This window comes from Nicotiana tabacum, chromosome 1 (genome assembly GCF_000715075.1).
Source record: "Nicotiana tabacum cultivar K326 chromosome 1, ASM71507v2, whole genome shotgun sequence".
NCBI lineage: Eukaryota > Viridiplantae > Streptophyta > Magnoliopsida > Solanales > Solanaceae > Nicotiana > Nicotiana tabacum.
Window position 1 is genome coordinate 36,376,340 of NC_134080.1, and position 19,161 is coordinate 36,395,500.

At 38.5% G+C, this 19,161-nt stretch overlaps 1 protein-coding gene across 1 annotated transcript; it reads left to right on the forward strand.

Moving 5' to 3' along the window:
* The first annotated feature begins 14,103 nt into the window (after window positions 1-14,103).
* On the forward strand, window positions 14,104-17,900 carry LOC107818581 (uncharacterized). Its single transcript, XM_016644619.2, has 2 exons — window positions 14,104-14,609; window positions 15,304-17,900. Exon 2 carries the CDS (start codon window positions 15,453-15,455, stop codon window positions 17,604-17,606), a length of 2,154 nt encoding a protein of 717 aa, XP_016500105.1. The 5' UTR covers window positions 14,104-14,609; window positions 15,304-15,452; the 3' UTR covers window positions 17,607-17,900.
* Window positions 17,901-19,161: the final 1,261 nt, after the last annotated feature.

A 19,161-nucleotide genomic window follows, 5' to 3' on the forward strand; every position in this document is an offset into this window, starting at 1 on the left:
TAACTAAGAATATACCTCCACGTTAGGAAAAATCCTTGCTTTTAGCAAAAGTTTCACTGCCACTACAAATTGAATCCTTCTCGAAGTTTGATTAGGGTATCATCCCACATCAGCAATTCACGTTTCAGCAGCCCCTTTGCGATCTATATAAACCCCTGTTCATATGTTTATTAAGCATCAATTGCAGTTTTCAAACTTGCTCGAATTCGTATCTGACGGGTAAAATTTTTCTTTTTCCTTTTTTCTTTTGCGTTTTTGTCTCTTTTTGTTTTGTAGGTCAAACAAGAAGGATAAATCCATGATGACATATAAATGATCAAATCTACAACAACATATAAGAAGATAGATCCCTTACAACATATAGACGGACAAATCCACATTGTCATATAGATGGATAAATCCATAACAACATATAGATGGATAAATACATACCAACATATAGACGAAAAAATCTCCATTATCATATAGACGGACAAATCTACAATATCATATATGATAGGTTTTCAATATCTTTGCCTTGTGTTTGATGATCTAACAAACTTAATATCAAGGACCAGATAGGGAACCTGACTCACTTGGACTATACTGCATTTAACAGATTCCAGCTAAATGTGAACTGCTACAGCTTCAGGAGCTAGGAAACTAAACAAGGACCTGATACCCTTGTAGTTCCCTCATAGCAGTACAAAGTCAATTGGACACAGCTGAAAATGACGTGACTGTCTGCACTGTTTCTGCCGCACTGCACATTTCCAGCCCCCACTCACTTCTTGACCAACTAAAGTGCTCACATCATTTCAAGTGATGTGATCAAGGTGTACCAACATGAGTTTATATTGAAACATTACTTGAATGTTTCAGTTTCTCATTCAAGCCTTTTGCAAAAATAGAAAAATCAATCCTCGCGAGCTTGAAGAACAAAGTTGAATGCGACTACGGACCAGTTCCTAAAGTTAGCATCTTATTGTCTTTAGTTTAGTTGTAACTTTGTGATTGTACTTATTGAATCTCTTAAAGTGCTTAGCTAGAAGCGTTGATTAGGAATCCTCTTGTAAAATCCGTAAACTCTTTGAGTTTATGTTGTGACTAGGTTTAGTCATAAGCAAAAGCCTTTGTAACTGTAGAGTGACAAAGTGACTTGTGGTGAGAGCATCAGAAGTTAGTAAAAGTCTTTGTAACTAGGGAGTCACAAAGTGGCTTGTGGTAAGAGTACCACAAGTTAGTTGAGTTGAATTCTTTGTAATAGAGTCATTACAAAGTGGCTTGTAGTAGGTTTTTACAAGTTAGTGAAGTTAAAAACCTACTGGTGTAGGTTGTGGTTTTTGGTCCCCTTGTATTGGATGTTTCCACGTAAAAATCCCGTGTCTCATTTACTTAGTTTATTAGCATTCTCAGCAGAATCTCGTAGAGGACCAAGTACTCTACTGTTTGGTGGACTCATAAAAACTAACAATATAGATAGGCAAATCCATATCATTACATAGACGGACAAATTCACATCACTATATTGACGGATAAATCCATATCAACATATAGACGGATAAATCCATATCAATATATAGACGGATAAATCCATACCAACATATAGACGGACAAATCTCCATTACCAAATAGATGGATAAATCCATATCAACATATTGACGGATAAATCTCCATCACCATATAGACAGACAAATCCACGACAGCATATAGAAGCATCAAATCCAACACAACATATAGAAGTATCAAATCCATGACAACATAAAGGTGAATGCTATTACTGAATCAAAGGATTTGCAGGAGCTGACCACAGAAGAGCTTATTAGAAATTTGAAGACCTACTAGATGAAGAAGAATATAGACAGTGAAAGAAGAGAACCAAAGAAAGAAAAGAACCTGGTACTCAAAGCTGATAGCAATAATCAAGTGATGAATACATTGACATAGCTTATTTGACCAAAAGGTTTCAGAAGATGGTGAGAAGAAATGGAGAAATACTAAAAAGGGGCAGCTCTAGCAAACTAAAAAAAGTATGATCTCTGTTATAAGTGTGAAAAGCTTGGACACTTCATTAGATACTATCCTCTCTTGAAGCAAGAATTCTCCAAGAACAACCCTGAAAAAGCAGTTAAGAGGAACCTGGTTCCTTTCAAGGACTTCAAAAGAAAAAGATCTGATGACAATGTGATGAAATAGGCTCTTGCAGCATGGGGAGATTCTTCTGGCGACGCTGAAGATAAAACTGATGTTGGTGATAGTTCCATGATGGCAGTTGAAGGCGAGGAAAATGGATATGACTCAACCTTTGCTTTAATGGCCCAATCAGATAATGATGAAGACGATGACAACAATAAGGTAAATTTCAGGGATGTTTAAATAAATCTGAAATCCTACTCTCCTAAGAAACTCATGTCTTTAGCTAGTGTATTGATTGATGCCTATCATAATCTTATGGAGGATAGGGATTCCCTAACCGTAGAACTAGGAGAAGCTGAACAAAATAGAGATGACTTAGTGGCTGTAGTCATTGACCATAAGGAAACCATTGAAAAATTCAAAGAAGAAAGAAGTGATTTCATGGCAGTAATTGCAGACCTAAGGGAATTAATAGAGAGACCAGGGACTAAGTCAAAACCTGGAAACTCTGAAAAAGGAAAAGAGATAGCTAGTGTGGAACACATTAGGCTTGAAACTGAGTTGAAAGTTGTGAAAACTAGGATGTGTGCTGAAATTGGAAAAAACAAGAACCTCCAAACTGATCTGGATAGAGTAAAAATGATCTTGAAAAATTCATAAAGTGGACCGGGTCCTCAGAAGCTACCACTGCCATGCACACTAATAATGGTGGAAACAAGCAGGGAATAGGGTTCCAAAGGAAGTAATCTCCTTACAACCCTTACAGCAAGTACGTCACTGTCTCTGATAACTGGCATTGTACCTAATGTGGGAACAATGGGCACTTCAAAGAAAATTTCCTAGCTAGGGATCAATCTGTTTAGAAAAACAACGTGTTTGCTGAAAGGATGACTACAAAAGAGGGACCAGGTTCCACTCACAAAAAACACACATTACCCGCATGGACTAAGAGAGCTCTTATTCATCCTCTTGCCTACTACAAGGGACCCAAACTTGCTTGGGTCCCTAAAACTAACTCTTAAACTCCTTGTGCATGGAACAACGAAAGGAAGTGGTCAAGAATAGTTCATGGATAGTGGGTGTTCAGAGCACATGACTGGGAACACCATGGACTTTCTTTCACCAAAAGCCTTGCAAGGAGGGAGTGTATCCTTTGGCAATAGGAAAAAGGGATACATTCTTGGAGTTGGAAAAGTCGGGAAGTCACTCACTCATTCTATTGAAAATGTATACTATGTCAATGGCCTTAAGTACAGTCTCTTGAGTGTCTCTCAAATATGTGATAAAGGAAACAAGGTGGAGTTCTTATCCAAAATATGTACAGTCACTAATCTGGTAACTGGTGAAGTGGTACTTGTGGCCAAAAGATACAAGAACATCTATGTTGCTAATTTCGAGTCCTTACAAAGTGGTGATCTGAGTTGTCTGAAAGTTGTTGATGATGATGCTAAACTATGGCACAGAAGACTAGGCCACACAACTTTTTCTCTTCTAAACAAACTAATTCAGAAGGACCTGGTCCATGGTCTTCCCATGTCAAAATTCAAGGTGCAAAAGGTCTGTGATGCCTGTACTAGAGGAAAACATGTGAAGTCCTCCTTTAAGTCTATAAGGGATGTGAGCACCTCAAAGCCACTAGAGCTTCTGCTTATGGATCTTTGTGGCCTTATGAGAGTGCAAAGCAGAGGAGAAAAAAGATACATTTTTGTGATAGTGGATGACTACTCCAGATTCACATGGACTTTGTTTCTCAGAACTAAAGATGAAACCATTGAAGTGTTTATGGCTTTTGTGAAGAAAATTCAGGTGAAGATGGAGTCTAGAGTCGCATGCATTAGATCAGATCATGGGACAGAATTTGACAATGTCAAATTTGATGAGTTCTGCAATAAAAATGGAATCACTCACAATTTCTCAGCTCCTAGAACTCCCCAGCAAAATGTAGTAGAAAGGAAGAACAGAACTCTGGAAGAGATGGCAAGAACAATGCTAATCTACAATGGAATTGCAAAGAACTTCTGGGCTGAAGCTGTCAACACTGCCTGCTACTTGGTGAATGGGTGCATGATCAGATCACTTCTGGAAAAAAACCCCTATGAATTGTTGAATGGAACGAAGCCCAAGCTGACTCACCTAAGAACATTTGGGTGCAAATGTTATGTTCTCAACAATGGAAAGGATCAGCTTGGTAAATTCGATGCCAAGAGTGATGAAGGAATATTTCCGGGCTACTCTTCTCAAAGCAAGGCTTACAAGATATATAATAAGTGGACTCAATGTGTTGAGGAAAGTGTTCATGTTATTTTTGATGAGTCTTATCCATCCCTTGAGAAGAGTGCTGAAGAAGATCAAGATGGAGAACCCTTACTAGTCCCTGGTGAAGTCATTGACATGACAAACGGAAAGGTAGATATGATGAGTCAAGTAAAAGAGCTGAGTGAAGACAATACTGCCTCATCTACAATGGAACCAAGTACTTCAATTACAACCACTGAAGCTGAAGAAAGAGTGGTTGATGCAGTTTAGGGAACTCCATTAGCACCTGAGAGAAGAACGCATGAAAACCAACCAAACGCACCCACATCCTCTCAAAATGAAACTCATACTTCTAACTTGAGACACCAAAGCTCTCATCCAATGGACAACATTATTACTCCTTTAGAATCCGAAGTACAAACCAGGTCAAGAGCCAGAAATTCACTTGCCTTCTCAGCTTTTCTCTCCCAGATAGAACCTAAGAATATCAAGAAAGCCTTGAAAGATGCAGATTGGATTACAGCCATGCAAGACGAGTTACATCAGTTTGAAAGGAATAATGTTTGGCACCTGGTACCTAGACCCTCAGATCGAACCATTATAGGAACCAGGTGGGTATTTAGAAACAAGCTTGATGAACATGGAATTACCACGAGGAACAAGGTCAGGCTAGTGGTTCAAGGCTACAATCAGGAGGAAGGGATTGACTATGATGAAATGTTTGCTCCGGTCGCTCGCATGTAAGCTATTAGAATTTTAATCGCTTTTGCATCTCATAGGGAATTCACCTTGTTCCAAATGGATGTCAAAAGTACATTTTTGAATGGACTTCTTAAGGAAGAAGTCTATGTGAAGCAACTTCTAGGGTTTGAATGTCATGAACACCCTGAATATGTGTTTAAACTAGACAAAGAATTGTACGGGCTTAAGTAGGCTCCTCGAGCTTGGTATGAAAGGCTATCAAAGTTCCTATTGGAAAATGGCTTTAAAAGAGGGAAAATTGACAACACTCTGTTCTTAAAGAAACGGGGAAGAAACTGCTCATTGTTCAGGTCTATGTCGATGATATCATTTTTGGGGCAACAGCTGATTCTCTGTGTGCAGAATTTGCAAAACTCATGGGAAGTGAATTTGAAATGAGCATGATGGGGGAACTAAACTTCTTCTTAGGTCTTCAAGTAAAACAGTCCCCAAAAGGTATATTCATTTGTCAGCAAAAATACATCAATGGGCTCTTGAAGAGGTTTGACATGGAAACATCAAAGGTGATAGATACTCCCATTGCTATGGCCACTCGACTAGACATGGATGAAACTGGATCTCCTATTAATCAAACCATGTATAGAGGCATTATTGTGTCTCTCCTCTATCTCACAGCCAACAGGCCTGATATTGTCTTTAGTGTGGGGATATGTGCAAGTTTTCAATCAAATCCTAAGGAATCTCATTTGAAGGCTGCCAAAAGAATACTGAGATATCTCAAAGGAACACAGGACCTGGTTCTGTATTATCCCTCAAGTAACAATTTTAATCTCATTGGTTATGCTGATGTAGACTATACAGGTAATCTTGTGGACAAGAAAAGCACTTCTGGAATGCCTCACTTCTTAGGTTCATGTCTTATCTCTTGGGGCACAAGGAAGCAAAATTCAGTGGCTCTTTCAACCGCTGAAGCAGAATATGTAGCCTCAGCATCCTGTTGTGCTCAACTTTTATGGATTAAGCAGCAACTAGATGACTTTAGGGTACTCACTAATTGTGTTGCCCTTCTATGTGACAACACCAGTGCACTCAACATGACCAAGAATCCAGTTCAACATAAAAGGACAAAGCATATTGATGTGAGACATCACTTTCTAAGGGACAATGTGGAGAAAGGGGCTGATATGTATGAAGTTCTGTAGTACAGAAGACCAAATTGCAGACATTTTCACGAAGACATTAAGTAGGGAACAATTTGAAAGAAATAGAGTGAAGTTGGGGCTTTTAAAGCCCAATTGAGAACCTGATTCCTCGTTATCTGGCTATGAAAATCACCTTCACGAAATAACTGGCTAAAAGTATTTTTTGGCTGTGTCTAACTTACTTTAATACCGTTGCAGGTAAACACGCATGATGAGTATAGAAGTTGTAGATACAGTGCATGAATGATAAAAGAGGATTTGATTTCTTCAAATAAAAGGTCAAGAACCTGGTTCTTGTACCAAAGGTTAGTAGTTCTGTGCACCCTTTAATACACGTCTTAAAAAGGGTACAAAACACAATTGCCATGTTATTCAACTTTTCAGATTCTGTTGTCACGTCTCTTCACTTCAAATCGTTCAATATCCCTCTGAAACATTGCACTTCTCCATACCCAACCGCCGTTTCAGAACCGGTGCCTATTCCTCTCTCTTCATAATTATCCTCTCCTCCTAAAAACCATTTTCTGTTCTCCCTAACCATAAGTCCTCCATTAGAATTTCCCAAAAGCATCTTCACATTATTTTTCCAGTGGCTGAGACAAACTCCGACCTTCCTGCCTCAGTCGTACCTACTACTGATAAACCTAGGGAGACTTCCGTTCCTACTGAGCCTTCCTTACCCACTCTTACCCTTCCCGCTAAAATCACACCTCACCCAGATTCCATGTCTGTCTCTCTATTTTAGAAACCCCTAAAATTGCTGCTCCGCCCTCTCTATCTTCTGAGGTTCCCACTAGTCAAAGACTAAGTGAAGAACAAGGTCAAAACCCTGAGGTCACAGAGAGTTTCGCCATCGTTGCTACCGATTCCGTGGTAGCAGTAGTACCAATTGAGGAAGAGAATGATGTCTGTTGATAGTGTACTGCATGAGATCATCTCTCAGAAAAACGAGGTACAAGGTGTGGAGGGTGAAGGGGCCATTATAACTGTTGAAGGCGAAGCACTAGCAGATACTACTGGGCCCTCACATGAGGAAATTGATCCCTCTCCGGAGGACCCAGGTCAGGGCTCTCATTCCCAAGACAGTTCTGCTCTTGCATTCACTGTTGTGCCCTTGGAAATACAAGTACCTGAAATGAGGTCCAGTGATGAGGAGGACTTAGATAACGTGGCTCTTGACTCGTTCATAGTTAAGCGTAGGGTTGTGTCCACTCCTGAGTCTGAAACCAAATGACCTACTACCAGGCTTCAAGCTAAGGTGGCCTACGATTCTGCCCTTCAAAAGAGTAAGAAAAGTAGTAAGAAAAAAAAGAGGAAGTTGGTAAAAGACAGTGTACTCGTAAGCGATGAGTCGATCCCTATAGTAGAGGTGGAAGAAGAAACACTAGATGAACCTGGTTCTCTGGTTAGACGATCTCAGAAAAAGAAAATGCCTGCTTCAATAGAAAAGGGGTCACCTTCTAGCTCCAAATTGAAGGAGGTTGTGAGTGAGTTCTCGATGTCTGATGAGGATGTTCTAGTCAAATCCAAGGGAAAAGGAAAATTAAGTGGTGAGAAGTCCAAAAAACGCAAGTCTGGAATTGTTCAGGAACCTGGTTCTGTGAAGAGATTAAGGAGTGAAGTCAGTCTTGGCTCAGAACGCTTAAGGCACCAAAGGGTTCTACTGGGTTGTACATGTGACCCCACAATCTCTGAGATGGCTGGCATGCGACAGATTCTTGAAATGGTTGAGTTTCAACGATGAGGGCATCTATTTCAAATCCTTAAGGCTTATGAGGATGAGGTGCAAAGCTTCTTTGCTAGCCTTTTTCCCGTTGAGACTGACCACAGCTGTGTTTTGGTGAATGGACTGGATATAGTATTTGATGTAAAGCTGCTTGGTGAAATTCTTAAAGTTCCCACAACCGGTGTGTCCAATGTAAAGGATGTTTGTCAATTTAACTTCAGAAATACCGTGGTAAAGGACAACGCAAACCAGAAGGGGGACCAGATCCATAAGAAGGCGTTACTCCCTGCCTATCAGCTATTTTTTAAATTAGTCAACAAAGTTCTATTGCCTCGAGCTAAGAGGAGGTCCATGACCTCTAAGTCTGACCTGTTCTTGCTCGTTTGGCAAAGGAGAATGCTGATCTCAGGGCGAAAGTAGAGAACTTGAAAGCAGAACTGCTCAATGAGCAAAAGTCGGCCAATGCCCGAATAGACCTTGTTCTCCAAACATTTGTTGTAGCCTCCAAGCCTTCTACTCCTAGTGCCCCATAAGTATCCCTTTAGTGACCAGATTCTGGAAATGTTCTTCAGTTTTTTTTGTTGTTTTGGCACATGTTTTTTTTTTATGTGGTTGGGATGAAACACTATTGCTCCCGTTTTAACAGTCCAATATTGCCTCTTACTTTTTAAGCAAAGTCATATTAAAATTTTATCAATATAAATTCTATCCTTTTTTATTATATCAGTGCTTTACTTCTATATTTTTATTCTCTATCATGTTTGTATGCACATATGTGGCATGAGTTAGCTTGGTTGGACTTCTTTGTGTTGTTCTTTTGTTTGTGTCTTTTTATTGATGCCAAAAGAGGGGAAATAATAGTATAATATGACCATAAAGTCAGGGGGAATAAAGTTAGGGGGAGCATATAAAGTCAGGGGGAACTTGTGTTCTCCTGTTACTTAATCGGATTCTCTTTGCTCTAAATCCACGTTATCAATGTTAAGTTTGTCATCATCAAAAAGGGAAAATTGATAGGTTTTCAATATCTTTGCCTTGTGTTTTGATGATCTAACAATCTTAATGTCAAGGACCAGATAGCGAACTTGACTCACTTGGACTACACTGTATTTAACGGATTCCAGCTAAATGTGAACTGCTACAGCTTCAGGAGCTAGGAAACTAAACAAGGACCTGATACCCTTGTGGTTCCCTCATAGCAGTACAAAGTCAATTGGACACAGCTGGAAATGAAGTGACTGCATGCACTGTTTCTACCGCACTGCACTGTTTCCAGCGCCCACTCACTTCTTGACCAACTAAAGTGCTCATATCATTTCAAGTGATGTGATCAAGGTGTACTAACATGAGTTTATATTAAAACATTACTTGAATGTTTCAGTTTCTCATTCAAGCCTTTTGCAAAAACAGAGAAATCAATCCTCACGAGCTTGAAGAACAAAGTTGAACACGACCACGGACCAGTTCCTAAAGTTAGCTTGTTGTTGTCCTTAGTTGAGTTGTAACTTTGTGATTGTACTTATTGAATCTCCTAAATTTCTTAGCTAGAAACGTTGATTAGGAATCCTCTTGTAAAATCCGTAAACTCTTTGAGTTTATTTTGTGATTAGGTTTAGTCATAATCAAAAGCCTTTGTAAATGTAGAGTGACAAAGTGGCTTGTGGTGAGAGCATCACAAGTTAGTAAACGTCTTTATAACTAGGGACTCACAAAGTGGCTTCTGGTAAGAGTACCACAAGTTAGTTGAGTTGAATTCTTTGTAATGGAGTCATTACAAAGTGGCTTGAAATAGGTTTTTACAAGTTAGTAAGGTTGAAAGCCTACTAGTGTAGGTCGTAGTTTTTGGTCCCCTTGTGTGGGATTTTTCCACGTAAAAATTCCGTGTCTCATTTACTTACAATTTATTAGCATTCTCAGCAGAATCTCGTAGAGGACCAGGTACTCTACTGTTTGGCGGACTCATACAAACTAACAATATAGATGGGCAAATCCATATCATTATATAGACGGACAACTTCACATCACTATATAGATGGATAATTCCATATCAACATATAGACGGATAAATCCATACCAACATATAGACGGACAAATCTCCATTACCAAATAGATGGATAAATCCATATCAACATATTGACGGATAAATCTCCATCACCATATAGACAGACAAATCCACGACAGCATATAGAAGCATCAAATCCAACACAACATATAGAAGTATCAAATCCATGACAACATATATAAGTATCAAATCCATGAAGAGGTCAACTTAAGGTGCAAAGGGACTTCAACGTCCATCTTAAGATTGAAAAATTATAATTTCTTTTAACGACAAACCTACGAAGAGGTCAACGTAAGGTGCAAAGGGACTTCAACATCCACCTTAAGATTATAAAATTATAGTTCCTTTTAAGGACAAACTCGAGAAGAGGCCAACTTAAGGTGCAAAGGAACTAACATGTCCACCTTAAGATTGGCAAAAATAGGAAACTTCAACTTGAAGACTTGGCGGACTTGCAGATTTTAACTTGGAGACCAACAAATTTGAATATTTGACATACTTAAAAATTTGGTGGACTTTGATGCTTCAACTTGAAGATCGGTGGAATTTTAAACTTCAACTTGAAAAATTAGTAGACTTGAAGACTTCAGCTTTAACATTTGTAGGGCTTAAATAATTCAACTTGAAGACCGGCGAATCGAAGGACTTCAAATTGAAGACCGGCGGGCATGAAGACTTGGAAGGATTGAATACTTCAACTTAAAGGGTGGTGGAATTGCAAAATTCAACTTGAAGAGCGACATACTTGAAGATTTGGAGGGCTTAAATAATTCAACTTGATGACCGGCGAACTTGAGCACTTCAACTTGACCACCGACAGACTTAAAGACTTGGAGGGCTTGAATATTTCAACTTCAAGACTGGAGGACTTGCAGACTTCAACTTGAAGATTTGGCATTCTACTAGAAGTCTACATCCATCTATCAGAGATGCCAATTTGCTATGGAGGCTTGCCCTCATTGAACCACCAATCCTTGATAAGGCATAAAGTTCATGTAAGCCTGATTTTAAAGTTCCAATCAAGTGGATTATATTCCATAATTCTTCCTTCGAACAATGATTAGGGTAATATGTATATTTTTAACTCATGCGACTGAACTTAGAATGAAACTCTAAGCTGCCTACGTACCTTGGTGAAAATGATCAAGTCATACCGTAGTTTAGAATGGGTGAGTTCTTTTTTGTTTTTTTCTTTATGTCCTAACTTTTGCCTAGGCTGACTCTTTTGAGGTTTTCAACCTAGCGAACTTTTTTGGTGGGCCGTACACAATTTAGACTCATGCGGGCAGGAGCATAGGAACATGCAGTTTGGGCTTGTGCGTCAAGAAGCGTGGCGATTTGGAATTTAAGCTCGTATTTTGAGGAGCTTTACAACCTGAAGATTTTGCTCAAATTTGAAGAGCTTCATGACATGTAGTTTAGGATCGTGCGTCCAAGAGTGTTCCAAATTGAATATTTAGCTTACAATTTGAAGTTCTACTCGAATTTGAAGAACTTCGTTACTTGAAGATTTAGCTCACAGTTGAAGAGCTTTGCAGCTTGAATAATTTGCTCGAATTTGAAGAGCTTTGCAACTTGAAAACTTTGTTCAAATTTTAAGAGCCTTACATCTTAAAGTTTGGCTTTAATTTGAAAAGCTTTGCTACTTGAAGTCTTTGCTCGACTTTGAAGAGATTTCGACTTGAGTCTTTGCTCGAATTTGAAGAGCTTTGCAACTTGAAGATTTTGCTTGAATTATAAGAGCTTTACGTCTTAAAGCTTTAGTTCAAAATTGGGGAGCTTCGTGACATATAATATAGACTCATGCACCAAGAAGCATTACAACTTGCAGTTTAGGCTCGTGCGTTGAAGAGCATTATAACTTGCAGTTTACGCTCGAGCGCTGAGGAGCATTATAACTTGCAGTTTAGGCTCGTGCGTTGAAGAGCATTGCAACATATAGTTTAGGCTCGTGCATTGAAGAGAATTATAACTTGCAGTTTAGGCTCATGGATTAAGGAACGTTACGACTTGCGGTTTAGGCTCATGCGTCAAGGAGTATTGCAACATGCATGGACTTTTCAGTTTCATCTACGGCTAAATACTTGCCCCTATTATCAGCATCGTCTGCTTCTACTTCATCATGAGGCTCAAAGCTAGGAAACCTTTGATCTCTATTTGCAGCCATACTCAATTCCATATCATGTGCACGAGTTGCTAGTTCTTCAAATGTTTTGGGCTCTAAGCCTTGTAAGATATGGCAAAGACTCCAATGCATGCCTTGAATATACATTTTGATGCCACAAGTTTCGCTAAGGCGATCTTTGCAGTTGAGGCTTTAGCTCCTCCAACGGTTGATGAAGTCAATAACTAGCTCATACTTTCTTTGATAAGTGTTTGTAAGTTCGATCATGCTTACGATGCGTCTTGTTCTATAGAAACGATTGAGAAACTTTTGCTCCAACTGCTCTCAACTATCGATAGAACCAGGTTCGAGATCTGTGTACCAATCGAATGCATTACCTTTGAGAAAACGAACAAACTGTTTGACAAGATGATCCCCATAAGTCCCAGCATTGTTACATGTCTCGACGAAATGTGGCACATGTTCTTTGGGATTTCCTTTTCCATCAAATCGTGAAGTTTTAGAGGTTGATATCCAGTAGGCATCTTCAAGTTATCAATCTGTTGTGTGTATGACTTTCATATGCGAGGGAAGATTTAATCATAGGATCAATTTTATCTTCAATTATCCCCATGATGAAGTCCTTCAATTGATCAATATGAATTAAACCTTCTGAAGAAATTTTGATCTCTTTGACTATTGTCGTTTGCCTCGCAGAGGATTCTCCCTCTTGTTTATCTTCAGAAATCTCCACAGGTGCTTGAATTTATTTTGCTTCTGCTAAGATCTCGATCTCACTTTCTAACTTTTCGAGGCGAGTATCTCGATCCTTCATATACTTGGTCAACTTCTCAAGTGCTTTGGTCAAATTTGCAAGTTGTTCTTCCATGGTTGAATTGTTAGATCTTGTTCTTGAACTTGGAAAAGAAGAGATGAGAGGTAGAGATCGTTCCACTGGGCGTGCCAAAATTTGTAGACAATAAATTGTGTCGAGAAAATAAAATCAAGACCGGAAAATATTGCAACGATCGTAGTATTTCATTTCAAATAATTTGAGTGTACAATCTCTATGAATCTCCTGATTCTTCTTTCTAAATTTAAAATATAGTCCAAATATAGTCCAAATTATTTTATTGAATATAAATTTAATAAAATTTAAATGCTTACAATATATTGCAGAATTCAGGGATCTTAGTCCCAACTTTAGCTGATATAATCAATTTATTATGAGAACAAGCAACACACGAGAATTCTTGAAGAATCTTCTAGTTCTTCACTATATGTTTATCTGAATTCTCAAATAGCTCATTTAAAAATAACAAATAAAAACTTTAAGTTTATCATGGCATGTGCTATCTCTTAGTAAACTTCTGGTTTACTGTGGCACAAACCTTTGCATCAGCAAATTTCTGATTTACTGTGATACATGATGTAGTACAAATTAAAGAATACATATTCACAAAAAAAAAATATTTTTTTCTTGTGATAAGTTAGTATTTTTTAAGTCTTTTCAGTAATTTCTTATATTGTCCTAGGTACATAGTTAGTTAATATTTTACCTCACTATTTTAATTTATAGCCCGTTTGGCCAAGCTGCAAAAATCAGTTTATTTTGAGAAACGTTTTTTTTTAAAGTACTTTTGGTGAGAAACAGTTTGTGTTTGGCTAATTAGTTTGAAAAATACTTCTAAGCAACAATTAGTGTTTGGTCAAGCTTTAAAAAACTGTTTCTAAGTGTATTTTTCTCAAAAGTGCTTCTCAAAAAAATGCTTTTGGAGAGAAGCTACTTTTTTCTGCTTCTCCAAAACTGTTTCTGCTTCTCCTCAAAAGCACTTTTTTTTTCTTGCAGAAGCTTAGCCAAACACCTCAATTTTTGACAAAAAATAAGCTTGGCCAAACAAGCTATTAGTAGGATACTCTTTTAATTTTGTTTGTTATTCTTTAAAAGAAAAGAAATTAAAAGAGAAAAAGGAACGAAAAAAGGGTTGCTGCCTTCTCTTCTTTCATTTCATCTTCCTTCCCTTAGTTCTAGCCATCGAACACAGCCTTTCTCTACTATCCAATGACCTCTGTTTTCTTCCATTAAAACACACCAAAACAACCCTTTCTTCCACCAAAACCTCCAAAACTCAGCTGAAAACAGCCCCCAAAACCACCAAAAATCAGCTCCTTTCTTCCACCAGAAAATACCTCAAACCAGCTCAAATCCCACCCCAAAAGTGCAGCAAAAATAGCCACCAAACAGTCCCAAAAAACACCCCAAAAGCAGCTCCAAAACCAGCAAAAAACAGCCACCAATTCATCGATTTTGCAAGGTCGCAAGTCGCGATTTTCCGTCGAGGTTCCGTCGCCGGTTCGAAGTTCCAATCAGTAGCTCGTTTGAGTGTTGCTGTTTCTTTTGGTGCACGCTCCTTTGCATACGTAGCAAATTCAGCAATAAAGGTTCGCGTTTCTTCATTCTTCTTTACTTTTATTTAGCTCACTTTGTTACTCTTTCTCATTACTCTATTTGTTCTATGAAAAATCCTCTGTTTTCGCTATTTTTTTTTTGTGTGAAAGAAGAATGGATTTTGCTTGAAATTGAAGCTTTCCCTTACCGAGATGCTATTTTGCAAGAAAAGAAAAACTCTAGGCGGGCAATGTGCTGTGAATTTTCAGTCATCACGTTAAGTTTTTGGTGAAATCAACAAGTTCTTTTGTCTCTTAGAAACTTGAATTTTTGGAAAATCGTGATTGAACTTGAATTGAATTGGATTGGTAAATTGGTTTGGCGTAAAATTTGATTTTGAATTGTGATTTGTGAATCATTATTAAGAAAAATTGTGATTTGTGAACTGAATTGAATTTTACTAGAGATTGATACTGTAGATTGTGTTCACTATACAAAAACTTGTTTGAACGATAGTGAAGTAAATTATGTTCGGAATGATAGTTTGATACTAATAAATTGTTATTCTGCAATTGTTTTTTATTATATTTACCTTATATTGTTCGGTTTTACGTTGTTATGACTGGCAAGTTTCTGTGGTTTAGTGGACCTCAATTCCTGTGTCCACCATTTCTATTAATATTAATATATGTCTTTGGTTTTTGTTTTTGTACTTATGGTTTTTTATCTTATTCTTGAATGTTTTAGGAAAAGAAATGTCTTCGCTTACAATATGGAGCTAAAATGGGTTTATTCATAAACCAAATTGGAGAAGCTTTCATGGCAATTCTTGAATAAGTATCTGAATAACATATAATGGCTAGTTTCTGAAATTTCTGCACTGCCCATTTGAAGGTATGCTGAAAAGGTCGAAACTTTTGATTCACATACGTGAAGAGCTAGGAACTCTGTATAAGAATCCTTCTTTTGCATTTTGTACTTGTATGACTGATGACAAGTGTGGTAACGCTAAAGGCAGTGGTGGGTCGGAGTCCGAGAATGAATGGGAAAGATTGCTTAAGCCTTTTAACCTCAAGCAACTCCAAAGATCACTTAATAAAATTACCCCGTATCAGCTCAATAAATTATTGGCACTGCCTTTGGATGTACCAACATCGATGGAGCTATTCCAGTGGGCCGGTAGCCAGACGAGCTATTGCCACTCATTTGATGTCTACTATACTTTGATTGACAAACTTGGGACTGCCAAGGAATTTAAGATTATAGATAGATTGTTATTACAGATGAAAGATGAAGGGGTAGTTTTCAAAGAGTCCCTCTTTATTGTGATAATGAAGCATTATGGAAGAGCTGGTTTACCAGGGCAGGCAACTAGAATACTATTGGATATGTTGAATACTTTCTCTTGTGAACCCACATTTAAGTCATACAATCAAGTATTGGATATTCTGTTGGCTGAAAATTGTCCAAAAGTTGCTCCGAATGTGTTTTATGAAATGTTAGGGAAAGGTATTTCTCCTTCTGTATTCACTTTTTCTCGAGTGATACAAGCATTATGTATAGTCAATGAGGTAGACTCTGCTTGTTCACTTCTTAGAGACATGACAAAACATGGGTGTGTACCAAATTCAGTGATTTACCAGATTCTTATTCGTGCACTTTCAAAGTCTGATAGGGTAAATGATGCATTGAAACTTTTGGAGGAGATGTTTCTTATGGGTTGCATACCCGACATCAATACTTTCAATGACATTATCCATGGGCTTTGTCGAGCTGATAGGATTCATGAGGCTGCAAAACTGGTGGATCGGATGCTTCTCCGAGGTTTCACCCCCGATGCTATAACTTATGGCTTTCTGATGCATGCTTTATGTCGAACAGGGCAAGTTGATGAAGCAAGGGTTCTTCTCAACAAAGCACCTGAGCAGAATAATATCATCTTTAATATGTTGATTAATGGCTATGTGACTAATGGACGGTTTGATGAAGCAAAAGCCATTCTGAATGAGAACATGTTGATTAAAGGTTATCAACCAGATGTTTATACATACAACATTCTGATTCGAGGTCTTTGCAAGAAGGGATCTTTGTCTTCGGCTCATGAAGTTGTAAAAGAAATGTCATCCGATGGTTGCCAGCCCAATGTGATCACATACACAACCTTGATTGATGGCTTCTCCAAGGCTGGCCGTCTACAGGAAGCTTATGACCTTGTTACTGAGATGTCAGCAAAAGGTCTCAGCCTAAATGTAGTGGGTTTTAACTCTCTTATATCAGCTTTGTGTAAACAAGGAATGATTCAACAGGCATTAGAAATTTTTGGTGATATGTCAAGCAAAGGATGTAAACCAGACATTTTCACATTCAATGCTTTGATTTCAGGTTTTTGCAAGGTAGACAAGATGGGTGAAGCATTGGGGATGTATCGAGATATGTTCCTTGAGGGAGTTATTGCCAATACAGTTACCTACAACACATTGATTCATGCTTTCTTGAGGAAAGGTAAAACCCAAGAGGCGCTTAAGCTTGTGAATGATATGCTATTCAGAGGATGTCCCCTTGATGAAATCACATACAATGGCCTCGTAAAAGCACTTTGTAATGATGGAGCAATTGAGAGAGCAGTTGGACTTTTTGAAGAAATGCTGACAAAGGGAATAAAACCTAATCATGTAACACGCAACATCTTGGTCAATGGCTTTTGTAGAATAGGGAAGGTTCAAAATGCCCTTGAGTTTCTGAGAGACCTGGTACATCGTGGATTGACACCTGATATAGTCACGTACAACAGTCTGATAAATGGCTTTTGTAACAATGGTCGAATTCGAGAAGCTCACAACCTCTTTGAAAAATTAGAAGTTGAAGGAGTTTGTGCTGATACTTTCACTTATAACACCTTGATTTCTTCCTATTGTAAAATGCACATGCTTGATGATGCTTATACCCTGCTTACTAGAGGCATAGCTGTTGGTTTCATTCCCAATAATGTCACATGGTACATACTGGTGAGAAATTTTGTTCGAAAGAGTTATGAGTCAGTAACGAGGTAGGTTAGTCAATATGAGCAAGAATTGATGGGTGGCTAGGCATCTCTATGTTTGCTGTTGATGAGCCTCTTTTGAGTATGATCTTAATCAGGTCCCTGTGTTGATTCTCTATCTTCTGAAGTTGTAGCAGTTCACATTAGCTGGAATCTGTTGATTTGAGTTGTGTACCAAGTGTGTTAGGTTCCATATCTGGTTCTTTGATAGTAAGTTTGTTAGATCATCAAAACATAATACTAAGACATTGTAAACCCATCAATTTCCCCCCTTTTGATGATGACAAACTTAGAAATTGATAACACACGTTTAGAGCAAAATTAACCAGATGAAGCAACATGAACCTCACAATTTCCCCTGACTCTATGCTTCCCCCTTAATCAGATCCTTGTTTCAATTATATTTCCCCCTTTTGGCATCATTAAAAATACACAAGCAAGCAATCCGCATAAAGAAGTCTAGCCTAGCTAACTCATGTCACATATGTGCACACAACATGATAGAAAAGAGAAACAGAGAAGCATAAGCATTAAACAAGAAAAGATGATAGTTTTTATAAAACATATGCCTCTACTATACAGCAAAGGCAGATATTGGACTGTTATCAGCGGGAGTAGTAAAAGTGCATCCCATCCACACCACAAAAAGAAACAAAAACAACTGCCAAAGTCATCAAAACAAAAACAGAATAATCCAGAAACTAGTCACTGAAGGGCTGCCTAAAGGACACTAGGAGGAAGGGGCTTGGAGGCTGCAGCAAGGGTATTGAGAACTAGATCTATTTGGGCATTCACTGACATTTGCTCGGTGAGCAGTTTCTCCTTCAGGTACTCCACTTGTTCTCTGAGATGCATTTTCTTTAGTCAGACGAGCTGACTCTCCAGTATGGCATTCCTTGCCTTCAACTTTCGAATCTCCTCAGTAGCACTATTTTGAGCATTGATGGGCTAAGAGATTGTCGAAGTGTTGCCGACCCCTCCATTCTTTTCGATACACTCGTATTCCTCCAAAGTAGTTTGAGAGAAGGTCTGCTTCTTGGTCCCTACTATAGACTGTCCCAAGGCACTTTGAAGAACTTGAAGACGTGCACGATAAGAAATCCATATTGAAGACCATGGTTTCCATCCTTGAAAGTTGTCACCTTCTGCATGTGCTCAATCATGATGGCAGGAAAGTTTACAGCTTTAAACCCATCCAGTGCTTCCATCAGATACAAGTCAGATTTGGAAGTAATGGACCTTCTCTCAGCACGGGGTAAAAGAACCTTGTTCACCAGCTCGAACAATAACTGATAAACCGGAAGCAGAGCTTTTTTGTGAACCCGTTCCCCCCGCTGGACTGCACCTTCCTTCACAATAGCATTTCTGAAATTTGACACACACACATTCTTCATAGAAGACTTACCATCAACAGGGACCTTAAGAATGTCCCCAAGCAGAGCAACATCCAACACAATATCCACTCCATTAACTAAAGCACAGATATGGTCAGTGTCAAAAGGAAAGAGGTATGCATAGAAGCTTTGGACCTCATCCTCATAGACCTTGGGCACATCCACTTTGAA

Bases quoted from the DNA above. Each gene is read 5' to 3' on its own strand.
- LOC107818581 (XM_016644619.2), top strand. From the start codon at position 15,453: ATGCTGAAAAGGTCGAAACTTTTGATTCACATACGTGAAGAGCTAGGA.